At 33.6% G+C, this 13630-nt stretch overlaps 1 protein-coding gene across 4 annotated transcripts in view; it reads left to right on the top strand.

The window, feature by feature from the left end:
• The window catches only part of ZDHHC14 (zDHHC palmitoyltransferase 14), a 314472-nt gene that overhangs the window by 285545 nt on the left and 15297 nt on the right, over nt 1-13630 (top strand). For all 4 annotated transcript variants that reach the window (XM_074309440.1, XM_074309438.1, XM_074309439.1 and 1 more), the window contains exons 6-8: nt 470-572; nt 2140-2249; nt 8383-8485. In XM_074309440.1, coding sequence (XP_074165541.1) covers nt 470-572; nt 2140-2249; nt 8383-8485 — 316 coding nt within the window. The remainder of the gene's footprint in view (nt 1-469; nt 573-2139; nt 2250-8382; nt 8486-13630) is intronic.

Genomic DNA, 13630 nt, shown 5'->3' with positions numbered 1-13630 from the left:
AGCAAAAATGAGTGTCAGACATCAAAATTGTTAGATAATTAGAGTAAGATCAAACTAAAAGTCTTTAAAAATCAAGCAGAGGAATTTACATTTGACATAGTAGAAAATAGGAAACTTAAAAGGATTTGGGGCTAGAAAGTGACATGATCAAAATTACTTTAGTCTGGCAGTAATGTGTGTGTGTGTAAATATAGATATAAAAATGTATTTAAGTAGGGAGAGCCTGGAAAACAGGAGAGGGTGTACTAATCCAGGCATAAGGAGAAATCAGTTGTATTAAAGGGTAATTTAAAAGGGTACTAAATAAGATTCCCTTGACAAAATAATAAATATGGTTATGGGCTGAATACTTTACAGTGGAAAAAATAGGTAATGTCCTTGTTGGTATTAAACTCATTTTTTAGATAACATCTTAAGCTGTGTGAATTTTCCCCTTTCCTCTCAATTTACTTCCTTAACTTTAAATCACTGTGCTGGAAGCTGTGGTGTGTTTCTTTTCTGTTTGGTCTATTGTTGGTCTCTCAGGTTTCCACACATATTTGATCAGCTCCAATCAAACTACAAATGAAGATGTAAGTGACTTTATAAGATATGTGCAATGTTTGTTTATATTGATTAGAAAATGAGGTAGGGAAGTCCAGGTGATTTTGATTTTGCTTCTATGGGGTGATTTTTGACTGACTTCAATCTTGTCTAACTCTTCATGACTCCATTTGGGGTTTTCTTGGGAAAGATACTGGAAAGATTTACCATTTCCTTTTCCAGATCATTTTACAGATGAAGAAATTGAGGAAAACTGGACTAAGTTACTTTCCTGGGTCACACAGTACAAGCCATTTAAATTTTGCTCTTTTTGGAACAAACAGAAATTATTAAAAGAACATTTTAAATTGTTCACATGATTGAATCCATAAACATTATTTTGTCCTCATGTATAAGTAAGTTCACCAGTAGGTCTGGCCAGAAGATCCCTAATACAGAGCACCAAAAGTTGGCTTTATGATTTAAAAATAATTTCCTAAAAGATACACTCCATCTCAGAGGAAGCATGGAGAAATGGAAAACAGGTCTTTCCTGTAGTCAGGAAGAGCTGTATTCAAATCTTGCTTCTGAACACATACTGGCTGAGTGGCCCTTGGAAAGTCAGTAACCTCTGGGTGTTTTAAGCAACCAGACCAGAGGTTTGGGGATAGGAGCCACTATACTTTTGTCAATGGAATTTCCTCATTCAAAGCACCCTATATCAATGAAATCAGAAGTCTAGCACAAAACAACAACAATTTTGCATCTATTTAAATGGAGAGACTTTATTACGATGTGACATCACAGAATAAAAATGTGCATTCCATCTGTGTTTTATACTTCTGCTTAAATTCTGGGTTTGATTGTCTTGTTCCTGTTTTTAATTAAACCTCTTATCCAAGTTTATCTTTCTCACAATCCTGAATGATGTTACAATAAGGGCATTAAAATGTAATTTTGGAAGATAATTCTCAAGCCAATTTGAACACTAACTTTAAAAAAAGTTATAACAGAAGCATTTATAAACATATGACTAAAAAGACTCTGCAAGGTTAGCATAAAAGCAGACGTGAAAATTGATAGAGAGATAAATTAAGCTTTTGAAAATTAAAACATAATACATTAATCCAGGAATTATAATACTATGTATTTTCTATGAACTTTATCATTGGAAACCATAAGAGAGAGTCTTTGTGATTTTTAGATGGATGTTACAGAACAGACTATTGGGACAATGCTTTGAGCCAGAATTCTTCTAGTATATATAAATTACTTCCTGGAAGAAACATTAATCACTTTGGGGAGCTATATCAACTCTATCTGCCATCTATTTAATTATTGATAGCTTCAGAACACTAAATGCAAGCTTGGAAAAAATATTCTTTTTACCTTTAAATATCAAATGGTAGGAATTTAAGGTGAGAGCTCTCTATAAAGTTGCTTTCTACCTTAACTCATTTGCTTGAAATTGAAATTTTAGGATTCTAAGGTTTAGGAAAAGTATACTTCATGGTTTCTCTTACAGAGAAAATAAGCAATGGCCTGAAAGTCAGTTTGCCTAAATTGTGACTTCAATAAAAGGAATGCCATATATGATAAATTCTCCATGTTTTTCAGATTAAAGGATCTTGGTCAAATAAAAGAGGTAAAGAAAATTATAATCCCTACAGCTATGGAAACATCATTACAAATTGTTGTGCTGCCCTCTGTGGGCCTATATCTCCAAGGTAAGCTTTCCAAAAAGTCATGTCCTCTCAAAGAAATGGTTCCATTATAGATCTCAAGCATTAAACATAAATAAATTAACTCCTTAAATTGTAGTTGTACAGGGCAAAGTGAAATGGTGATTTGATCATCTGGAGATTTTGATCTAAGTAGACAACCGAAGGTAGATTTTTTTTTTTTTTTTAGACCTAAATTACCCAAGCCAGCTGTCTGTTTCGATTAAATTCACCAGATGGTTGTGAGATTCCCACTTTTCTTTTTTTCTGATGTAAACAATTTTTTTTATGAAATTGAATAGGGATTTTTTTGTTTGCTTGTTTGTTTTACGGAATCAGTGTGAAACATAAAAATTAAATCCTTAAGGTCTAGTAAGCCCCTGTGATGTGATTAATCATGAAGTCAATAAGTATTGATTTCTCCCCATGTGCCTAGCACTGTGCATATAGTAAGAAGTTGCTTCAGGCCAGAAGAAACTTAGCATTTGATTGAAGAGATAAGATTAATATATATTAAATTATTGGAAAACCACAAGAGACAGCAAATAATTCAGTGCTATGTAATACAGCCTGCAAATTTTGATGGATGCTAGAAAAAGGAGAAATCTATATGATCTAGAGTATTATGGGGTTAAGTTGATTGTACCAGTTTAGGATTCTAAAGAACTACTGTGCTGTCGAGTTTTGAATATCTCTGGGTGGCTCTTGCTCAGCTGATTTTTAATCCTAGCATGGGTTTTCATCTGGGACTAACTCCATTAAATTCACTATAACCTCCAATATCAACATGCATCTATTGAGTATCTAAGTATGGGAGTGGAGGGAGCTGTAGAAATGGAATGGACACTAGTCTAACATCCCATATCTTTGATCTAGCTAATCTTTCTAAAAGTATCAGCACATTGCCACATTTCCCATTTTTCCTTCTGAATACAGTAAAAATGCAAATTACATTAAAGTGAGAAAATATCTACTTTCCTCTGAGTTAGGACAGCCTATTATGCTTCTGGGTCACCAAGCTCCATGATCAGTTGGAGTTCATGAAACATAAACCAACTATTATTAAGGTACAAAACATTATTGAGTAAAGAAGTATTATATAATAAAAAGAATTAGCAATGTATTCATAAGACAGATAATTTTAATTATATATTATTTGGAATTATCTGGACTATTTCGTAGGTATATATAATTGAAGGTTTTTTCTATTGCAGTTTCTTCTGAAATTTAAGAATATTAGTAATAGTTTCAATCAATGCATAGCTTGGAATTATGATTTTAAGCTAAAGGATATCTAAAACAAAAAGAAATTCCATTCAAAATAACTGTCGATAATATAAAATATTTGAGAATCTATCTGCCAAGGGAAAGTCAGGAACTATATTAATACAATGACAAAACACTTTCCACACAAATAAAGTCAGATCTAATCAATTGGAAAAATATGACGTGCTCACAGGTAGGCTGAGTGAAAAGTGACAATACTACCTAAATTAATCTACTTATTTAGTGCCATATCAATCAAACTCCCAAGAAATTATTTTAAAGGTTGAATGGTGAAGGGTCAGAGATTCATGCCATATCAAGAGTAGTTGAAGGAACTTGGAATATTTAACCTGGATAAGTAAGAGATGACTCTAGGGGAACGTGATAATCATCTCCATGTATTTGCTGGGATGTCGTATGGAAAAGGAATTAGAATTATTGTGCTTGGCCCTAGAACTATGAGCAATGTGCATAAGTTGAAAATTTAGGTTTGAAGAAAAGGGAAAACTTCCTAATATTTGGAGCTATCCCAAAGTAGAATGGACTTCCTTGAAGGTCATGGGTTCCCTGTTGAGTATGTGGAAAAGGAAATTTTTTTGTTCAATACAAATTAGAACTTTTGACCATAAGAGCTCTTCCAATTCTTATATTTTTTATTATTATTATTAACATTTTAAAAATTCAAAATACATCTTTTTCTGTTATATTAAACAATCAAAATATAGCCAGCTAATGTTTTTCAAATTACTTATAGATGATCAGAGGACTTAAATAATGAAGAATTGAGAATAAAAGAAGATAGCTTAGGGTTTTGGTGAACAGTGACTCCCAACGTCTAGGTAACTGTCCACATTATATTAGAAGGGTTGGTTCTGAGAATCAGTGAGGAATTACTGATTAGGCAAAAATAATGCATAGAAATGTTGGGAAATTTTCATCATTTTATGATTCAGGTTGTGTCTCGTATTTGTAATAGAAAAAAATTCAGTAGATATCATTTATCATGTTTCCCAATTTTTTTTCTTTTTTTAAAGGAAGACTGAGGTTTCCTTGTAAAGGAAGGATTTATGGAATTTTTCTTTTTGTAAAAATATTCCCTTTATTACTAGTTCTACCCTTGTAGTCAATCAAGTTGTTCATTTTCCAAATATAGTTTTGAAATAACAAAAATTAATTTTAACTGGGTTCAATTTAAGCCTTTTAATTTGTTTGGCTGAGTATGGTTTTTGTTGTTTTTTTTAATTCAGTTAAGAATAGGATAGATTTCAAGTGTGTCTATTCTATTTTCTCAGCTACTTAAAAACATGAGAAATGTTAAAGAAAATATAAGAGGAAAAAATGTTCTTTTCAATTTTTTTCTTAAAATCAAATCCCTCCCATCTATTTTAAAGTGCACATATGCACATACATTTCACACACACACAAAGACTTATCATCAGTTCTTTTCTTTAGTGTTGTTATTTTGTCATAAGGAGCAAGTACTTGTCTGGAATAAAGTCCACAAGACTGCCAAATTGATTTATGGATGTATTTTTAGATACTGAAGAAGTCAATAATAACAGCCAGAGAATATGGTCAGATTTAGGTGATGGTGGGATAATAGGTTGATTTTATTTTTAGTTTTGCTTTTAAATAAAAGTAAAATAGCCCAAAGATTTTTGCCTTTAACTTGACTAGTTCAGTCATATCACAGAACTCTGAAGACTTTTCCCATGTTTTGAACACTCCTTTTCAAAGATTCTAAATTAATTCCAGGGGGAAAGTCAATTTATTCCAACACAGGAGACATGACCTATGACTGAGAGCTTGGATTTTCTGTTGGTGATCTAAGAATCAGCAAAGTTTATACTTGCCTTTTAAGATGTATGTGGACATATTTACCATATATTGGATAATTTGCCATCTAGGAGATATGGAGTGGGGAAGGGAGGAAAAATTTGGAACACATGGTCTTGCAAGGGTCAATGCTGAAAAATTATCATTGAATATGTTTTAAAAATAAAAAGCTTTAATTAAAAAAAAGATGTATGTGGACAGAATCAGAGGCTTATTCAGTCTGTGTCATCAATATTATTAAATCACTGAACTGATTTATCTATTGTAAAGAGAGACTGAGAATTTCCACTGTGGATATTTTCATCATGTTTTTCTCCACTTCCTGATGAGCTGAGAATAACCACCAAAGAGAGCCACAGGACTAGAAAATATCATCAAAGGCCATCTCATTAGAGCTATTCCTATCCTACTCTTCTTTCCCTTGTTCATTCCCTTCCCCTATCCCCCTCCAATACTCACCCCATACTGCCAAGAATGTTAATTCTGCTTCTGTCTGTGGAAACAATCAATATATCTTGGGGAACCATTCCAGTATCTAACAGCCTTGACTCCAAAGAGGGTCTTTCTACCTAACTTATACTTCCCTCACAATTGAATTAATTCTCGTCTTCCTCTTCTCAGAGACAGAAAATGACTAGTTTCCAGTTTTATTACACTGATCTTGAGTGTATTTGAAGCCCTGAATCTCCTATAATTAAGCTCTTATATTTAACAATTATTTACCAAATGCTTATTCATCCATGGTACTGTGAAAAGTGTTAAGAGACATAGAGATATGTATAGACATAGAGCTACTGTATTTTACTTGCTTTCAAAAAGCTTCCTTTCTCTAATCTAGGTTATATAATTCTCACTGCATCCTCAATCAAGCATTAAGCCCCTGCTATGTGTCAGGTGTGCTAAACTCTGGGCAACAAAGGATGCTTTCATGGAACTTCCAGCTATCCTTTGCAGTGCTGTCACACCTAGAAGGTGTTTTTAAGTATTAGATGTTCAAAAATCAATCAGTTAGTAGACAAATAACTTATTAAATGTTTACTATGGTCAGACACTGTGCCAAGTAAGTCGTGGTCTAATCTAATGATTTAGCCAGCACTATGGAGAATTAAATTCAAAGTTGTTTTTCTTTATATACCAGTTTTTAATATGTCACCTCTTGGAATATAAATGATTCCCCAAAACAAAATCTTTTTGAAAATAAGGAAAAAATGTATATGTACACACTGAGCAATAATTATTATTATCTATTGTCCATCTCAGGCCCTAGAACATTATGGGACTTTTGCCCACCTTGCCCTATCAGCTGACTACTTTTTATACTTTTAATATAACTAGGGAAGAGTGAAGAGGAGTAGAATGCATAAGAAATATTGTCAAATTTTACTTATTCTCCCAATGAAACATCACCATTCCCCTTTCTTGAGTTATTAATCCATATACACATGAGCATATGTGCCCACAAATACACTCACCACATATACCTTAGCCATCAAATACTCTGGTAATTTGAAAATGAAGTTCTAACACAGAGCTAAACTTAGGCTAGAGTGAATGAGAGCTATCTTTAGTATCCAATTTTACTTTGTTTTTCTTCTCCTTTGTCTCAACTGATCCACAATTTTTTTGTTCTCTAGTTACTCTGTTTAGACTTACCGAACAAATAGAATTCTTTATTTATTTGTGATAGTTCCTCAGATATTTGAAAATGGCTATCCTGCCCTGCCCTCCCTTGACTTTCTTCTTCAGGCAAACCATTCCAGTTCCTTCAATTATTCCTCAAATAGCAACTTCTTCATCCCCCTCAATATCCTAGCTGTCCTAAGAATTCAAGAGTCTCTCCTTGTCACCTTCAGGTCAAAACCCTGACATGGGAAATGTTAAAAGCCCTTTCCTATCCCAGTATTTTTTAAGAGATGAAATTGTAGGTAAGGTATTTTCCTTTTATTTTAGGACAAATCTTAAAGCCCCATAATTTCATTCTTCATTAATGCCTAAATATGAATGTGATAGATATTGCAATCATTTCAAAAGTGATGTTCTAGAATCTAGACAGTAATATATGACTTATGTTTCAATGAAGTAAAGGGAAAAGTACTGAACTACTCAAGTCAGGGAATATTTATTAAGTATTTACTATGTTCCAGGCACTGGGGATACAAATATAAGCAGTACTTGCCCACAAGGACCTTACATTCTAATAATGGAAGATAGCACATAAAAAGAGAGTAGAAAGTAATGGAGTTGGGGGGGAAAGGGGGAGGATAGAAGCTACTCAGGTAGGGATCTGGTAGAGAAAGTCTGATGAGTCATGAAAGAGACCTGTCAAGGAATGTTACATAGCATTTCTGAGCCTCCATTTATTTCCTTATCTGCAAAAATGGGGATATTCACAGAATCACAAACTTAGAACTAGAAGGGATTTTGAAGGTCACCTAGTTAAACATCTTAATTATACAGAAGAAGAATCTAAAGCTCACAGGTTAAGTGACCTGCCCAAAATCATCAAGGTGCTAAATAGTAGAGACTAGATCTACCCAGATTTTTCTCCAAATTCAGCATTTTTTGTACCAAATCACACTGCTCCATCCAATCTACCCCATAGAGTTATTGAATAACTTAAAGCATTATATTAATGTGAGTTATTATTAATGTTAGCACAGTGCCTGACACATAATAATAATAGAGACCAAATTCTCTATCAATAGACCTTTCCACACCATTGTCCTGTGAACTTTTATACTTTGAAAGATCCATTATTTCAACAATACATACATATATTATTCTTCCTGACTTTGATTAAAACCACTTCATATTTAATAAGTAGCTATGTATACAAAATAAATCCTAAATAAATAGCTAATCTGGAAATGAGTTTTTTGGCAATCAGATTACTCATACACACTCACCCCTACACCTGACCAATCAACTATGTTATGATGCAGAATGTCTTTAAAGAGAGGGAAAAAACAAAAATATTTCTGAACAATCTCTTGTGTTCTCAAGTCATTCTCCCTCTTTTTTCTATCTTCTTTTTCAGCCTAATTGATAGAAGAGGATTTATTCAGCCAGACACACCACAGCCAGTAGCACCAACAAATGGAATCACCATGTATGGGGCCACACAGTCTCAGAGCAATATGGTAGGAGCCAGTGCATAGCAGTGTTCACCTGATTTCCTATGAATGTTTTTGCTTTTTGCTTTGATATGAGCTAATCAAATAACACACTAACATACTTCTTCCTGGAAGGAAGACCAATGCCTTAATCATCAAATCTCAAAGGAGACTTATCAAGAGAAGACAAGGTTTTTAATTAAGGTATACTGGTGGTTGCAAATGCCGGTAGGGGAGGGTGGGATTCCAGCTACAAATTATATGACGTTATGGTTTATATATATGTGATATTGATTCTGTGATTTGTGGCCCTATGTTGATCCCTGCCAAATATTGAACCAGACTTATTTAAGTGCCATTGGTAAAGTGGGTCAGATACTATAAAATCTGCATTCATTTCCTAACCCAGACACTTCTAACTGAATGACTATGTGCAAGTTACTTAACTTCCCTGACTCATTTTTCACATCTGTTAAAAAAAAAATTCCTATAGTACCTACCTCACAGGGTTGTTGTGAGGACCAAATGAGAAAATGTGTATAAAGTGCTTAAATTGGTATTAAAAATGTCCGTTATTATTGATATAAACTGAAAACAAAATAGGAAAAATTCACCTAAGGCAAAATTGTGAAACAGATGAAATTCATTTTAGGCAACAGTAGACTCACTTTTCAGTCCACTTTCCTCTGCTTTTTATATTTCTAGCCCCACATACTCTGGTATCTTAGAACTTTAAGCTAATATTCTATTATCAGTCATTTATACTTTTATGTGAAAGAGTTTATCATTATCTTACCTTTTCTTAGGTAATTTGCATTTCAATAAAAGATTTTCATCCTATTATGAATATTTAGGTTAGGAAAATTTAAGGCATCCATAAATCCAACTGGTTGTAGAGATTTTGTGTCGTGGGACCAAATTATCTAGAATCCCTGATTTCAGAAATCACCTTAGACCTAAAAGTACTTCAAAAATCTTTATCATTGATAGTCACCAGTGTTCTCAATGTCCTTATTTCTGCTGATATTGCTAAATGGTATCTTCATGGTTCCTAATCATTCCCCTCTCATCTTTATTAGGGTTGCCTAGGATTTCTTACAATAAAATTCCAACGCAAAGAATATTAAGACCTAAATGACTTATTTCCCAGTGCATTTGATTTCTTTTAATAACTTCAAGAGAAGTTCACAGTTTCAAGAATATATTTGGATGCTCAGAGTTAGAGATGTGGACTAGAGCTCTCATTTCATTGGTATAGAAAACTCCCAGATAAGGAGACCTTCTATCAATAGAGATAGAGATAAATACCTTTCCTACAACTGAAAGTTTGCCTTTGCAGAGGAGTTAAGTGACTTATTCATAATGATGCCATTATTGTATGTAGAAGGCAGGGCTTGAGCTTTCTGGACTCCCTAGTCAGCTCTGTCCATTATACTACACTGCCTTCCCAGTGACTCAGGATTATTTGTTGGACATTACAACAAATACCAAGGAAACCATGCTCTTTATGCCAATTAGGCATCTCTTTTAATCAAGTGAATTCTAAAAATGAATTTATTGTATACACGGTGCTGGATTTTTGTAGAGTTTTTTGTGAGAGTTTATCTGTTCTTTCTATCTATACCAAGATAGTCTTACATATCCAATTCACTTGAAAATCATGATATCACCTTCCTGTTGTTTTGGTCCTCTAGGAGAAGGAAAGATAAAAAAATAAAAACAAAATAGTTATGGAAAAAAGACACAGAAATAGAAAAGGAGATGGGGAAGAAAAAAAAAGACTTTACCAAACTCATTTAACTCAGGAGGGTCCTTGGACCATTTGACCACATAATCTTCAACCAAGCTTTCCAACTGGTAGGGTCTGCCTACTAAAAGCCACATCCATTTCTACAATGATGAATGAATAGACAATGATGGCAAAATTCAGCATATACCATTTATACATTTAAAGATGTTATTTTTAGACATAAGCACTTTTTCATTTTTAAAAATTGTGCAGCCACTATTGTTTTGCTGATATGTATTTCTTCTCCATATTCCACATCAAATTTCTAGAGTTTAAAAAAAAAAAGATTTAATTTTAATATGCTGCCGTTATGAAACTACTACTTGAAGTCCTTCACGTTAGCATATTATAAAACATCATATAATTAAAAGCTAAAATGAATGCTATAGATCAAAAGTACTTCAGTTCATCAAGGATTTATTATGAAGTAGCCATTATGTTAGGCTGTAAAGATAAACAAAATAAAATGGTGACTACCCTCAAGAAGTTTTACATTTTTCTGGTAGATATTTGTAATCCTCTTGCTGTTAAGAAGATATATAGCAAAGATTATTGCTGCCTTGTGAAGCAAAGGCAGGAAAGCTAAACAAATCCCAATGAAGAAGGATCAGCTATCTCTCAGCTCTGCAATGAACTTTGGGCCCAATATGGCACAGTAAATATGACTGCAATGTAGTTCCAAGAACACTGGACCAGGATGGGTGGACCCAGATACTAGTCCTACCTCAGAGGCCACAATCAAGTTATATAATTTATATCTTGTAGACCTCAGCATCCTAAATCTGAAAAATGGTAGAAAATTCACCAGATGATGAATTCCCAAATCTCTTCTAGCTTTAGAAGTTGTAATTCTATACAAATACATATTCTAGCCTAAAAATTCTTTAGAAGAAAATTAAGATTCTGGAAGAAATTATTGCCCTATCTTATTACTTTATCAATTGTGTAAATATTCTAAGACTTTGTAGAGCACAACAGATAGAAGAGTACTAGACCCAAGTTCAAATCTGATCTCATACATTCACTAGTTATATGACTCTGTTTGCCTATTTCCTCATGTATTTAAAAAAAAATATGCACCAAAGAAGGAAATTCCAAACCACTCCAATATCTTTGCCAAGAAAACCCAAATGGGGTCATGAAGAATGAAATGGCTCAACCCAGAGAGTGTTTCCACTTTATTTGGGGTTAAATGAAAATAGTTCTATTTTTCCTATGATTTCTGCCCCCCCAAAAAAAACCAAAAAAACAAGCAAAACTGTTTTTTGAAAGATAACTGCTTTCCAAGCTAATATTTCAAGTGAGACAGTTTTGCTTATTGTTTTCCTGAAACTAGCATAGTACCTGATTCATAGGGACATAGATGTATTTTTTCTTTGATTTCAGTAGTTTAAATAACTCCAGTGTCAGGGAACTCCCTCATCTAATGCAGATGGGCAACTTCTCTGCTACTTATGGTCTTAAACTTAGAGAAGTTCAAATTATTTAGACATTTTCCCTAGATCTCACAAGCAGCATACGTCAAAGAGAAAACTTAAAGGTGGGTCTTTTGGACTCCTGACCTTCTATACCATATACTACCAGCTACGTAGGAAATATTTAATAAATATTTAATGTTTAATTGCTTGATCTTTTTTTAAGGAAATTTTGGCATCAGGGTTACTTTCCCATGGAATTTAAGAAAAGGATAGAAGTATGGTCTGGACAAAACTGAGAGTCATTTACAAAGTGGAGGGGAAGACAAAGATAGGGCCAACAACCATCTGAGAAAAAAACAAAAACAAAACAATTGACAGTAGGGCCTAAAGCAAAAAGGAAATAATTGATATTAAATTTAAAGAAAAAACAAATAAATCCCATATAATCCATCCAGATGTTAGAAAGTCTCCAACTAAAAAAGTGGGAATTTCTGCCCAAGGCGATTTCTAGTATTTTCCCCCCAAATCCCCATTGTTTTTGTTTCTTATTATACATCGGGTAATGTTAGTACTAAGTGGAAGTTATGTACCTAACAATTTCCAGGAACTGTCAAAACCTCGAGAAATGAGCTAAAATATTTCAAGAGTGCCAACTGAAATTAGTCTTTGGGGGCAAAATTTCACATTCCTTTGCTTTGATTTATTCAGCCTGGCACATAGAACAGGCATCCCAACCAAGGCCTCATCAGTCAAAAAAAGTCAGCAAGTGTTCACTGAGTCCCAACCATGTATCAAGCTCCATGCACAAAACAGCATGATAAAGAGTTTCTTTCCATCTGTTTCAACATTAGTTGCTCAGATTAATTTCTGTTCTATGGATGATTTTATTGATATTTGTAGAAACTTACCTCCTCACCTTTCATTAAATGAGTAGCATGTTTAATTACCCACTGAAGTAGAATATCAGTGTCCTAGTCTGCCAATTCTATAAGGTATTTAATGGCAAGGATACCATTAATAAAATACATGAAAAAAATAAAAAGGTTTCCTGTCAGATGAGGGCTGAGCTACATGACAACTAAGGCGCCTTCTAATTCTGAGCATTGCTCTTCCCACTTTACAAATGTGAACATTAAAGCAGATGGAGTTTAAGTAATAAATCCAGAACCATACAATAAATTTCTTGTATAGCTAGAAATAGGAAAAAACACAGTGATTAATTAGAACATAATATTATTTAGTAGGACAGCTCAATGGCTTAATGGATAGAGAATTGGACTGAGGTCAGGAAAACTCATTTTCCTGAGTTCAAATCTGGCTCAGATACTTACTATGAGCAAGTCACTTAATTCTACCTTAGTTTCCTTATCTGCAAAATGAGACTGAGAAGGAAATGGCAAATAATTCCAGTATATTTGCCAAGAAAACCCGAAATGGGGTCATAGAGAGTTGGTCACATCTGAACAGCAAAATCCTCATATGGCATAACTTTGAGGCCTTTCATTATCCTTAGTGTCCTCTGCTAGATGTTCTCCAGCCTATAATTTTCTTTCAGAAAATGCATTGAGCTGAACACTAAACTCTAGATGTGGACTAATTTAGGATTATCCTTCATGAAGAGATTGCTCTCTTGATGCAAATCAAGATGACTTCCTTCAGCTCGGTTTACAGATAAGGAAACTGAAGTAAATAGGGTTAAGTGACTTGCTTAAGTGACTAAGTATCTGAAGCTGGAGTTGAACTCTATCCACTATACCATTTAGCTGCCCTTAAAAGTTGCAATATTGCCATTATTTTCTCTTTGGGTCCAATAACCAATTAGTTCTGAATATATCCATCTTTTTCCACAAGAATAACATGAAAACTTTTAGCAAATGTTTAACTGAATCTAGATAAACTATACTTATAACATTTCCTCAATTTATCAGTTTAGCAACACTATTTAAAAAAACAGAACTAAGGTTG

This window comes from Sminthopsis crassicaudata, chromosome 4 (assembly GCF_048593235.1).
Source record: "Sminthopsis crassicaudata isolate SCR6 chromosome 4, ASM4859323v1, whole genome shotgun sequence".
NCBI lineage: Eukaryota > Metazoa > Chordata > Mammalia > Dasyuromorphia > Dasyuridae > Sminthopsis > Sminthopsis crassicaudata.
Note: the sequence above shows the minus strand (reverse complement) of the source record. Positions and strands in the feature narration are given on the sequence as shown.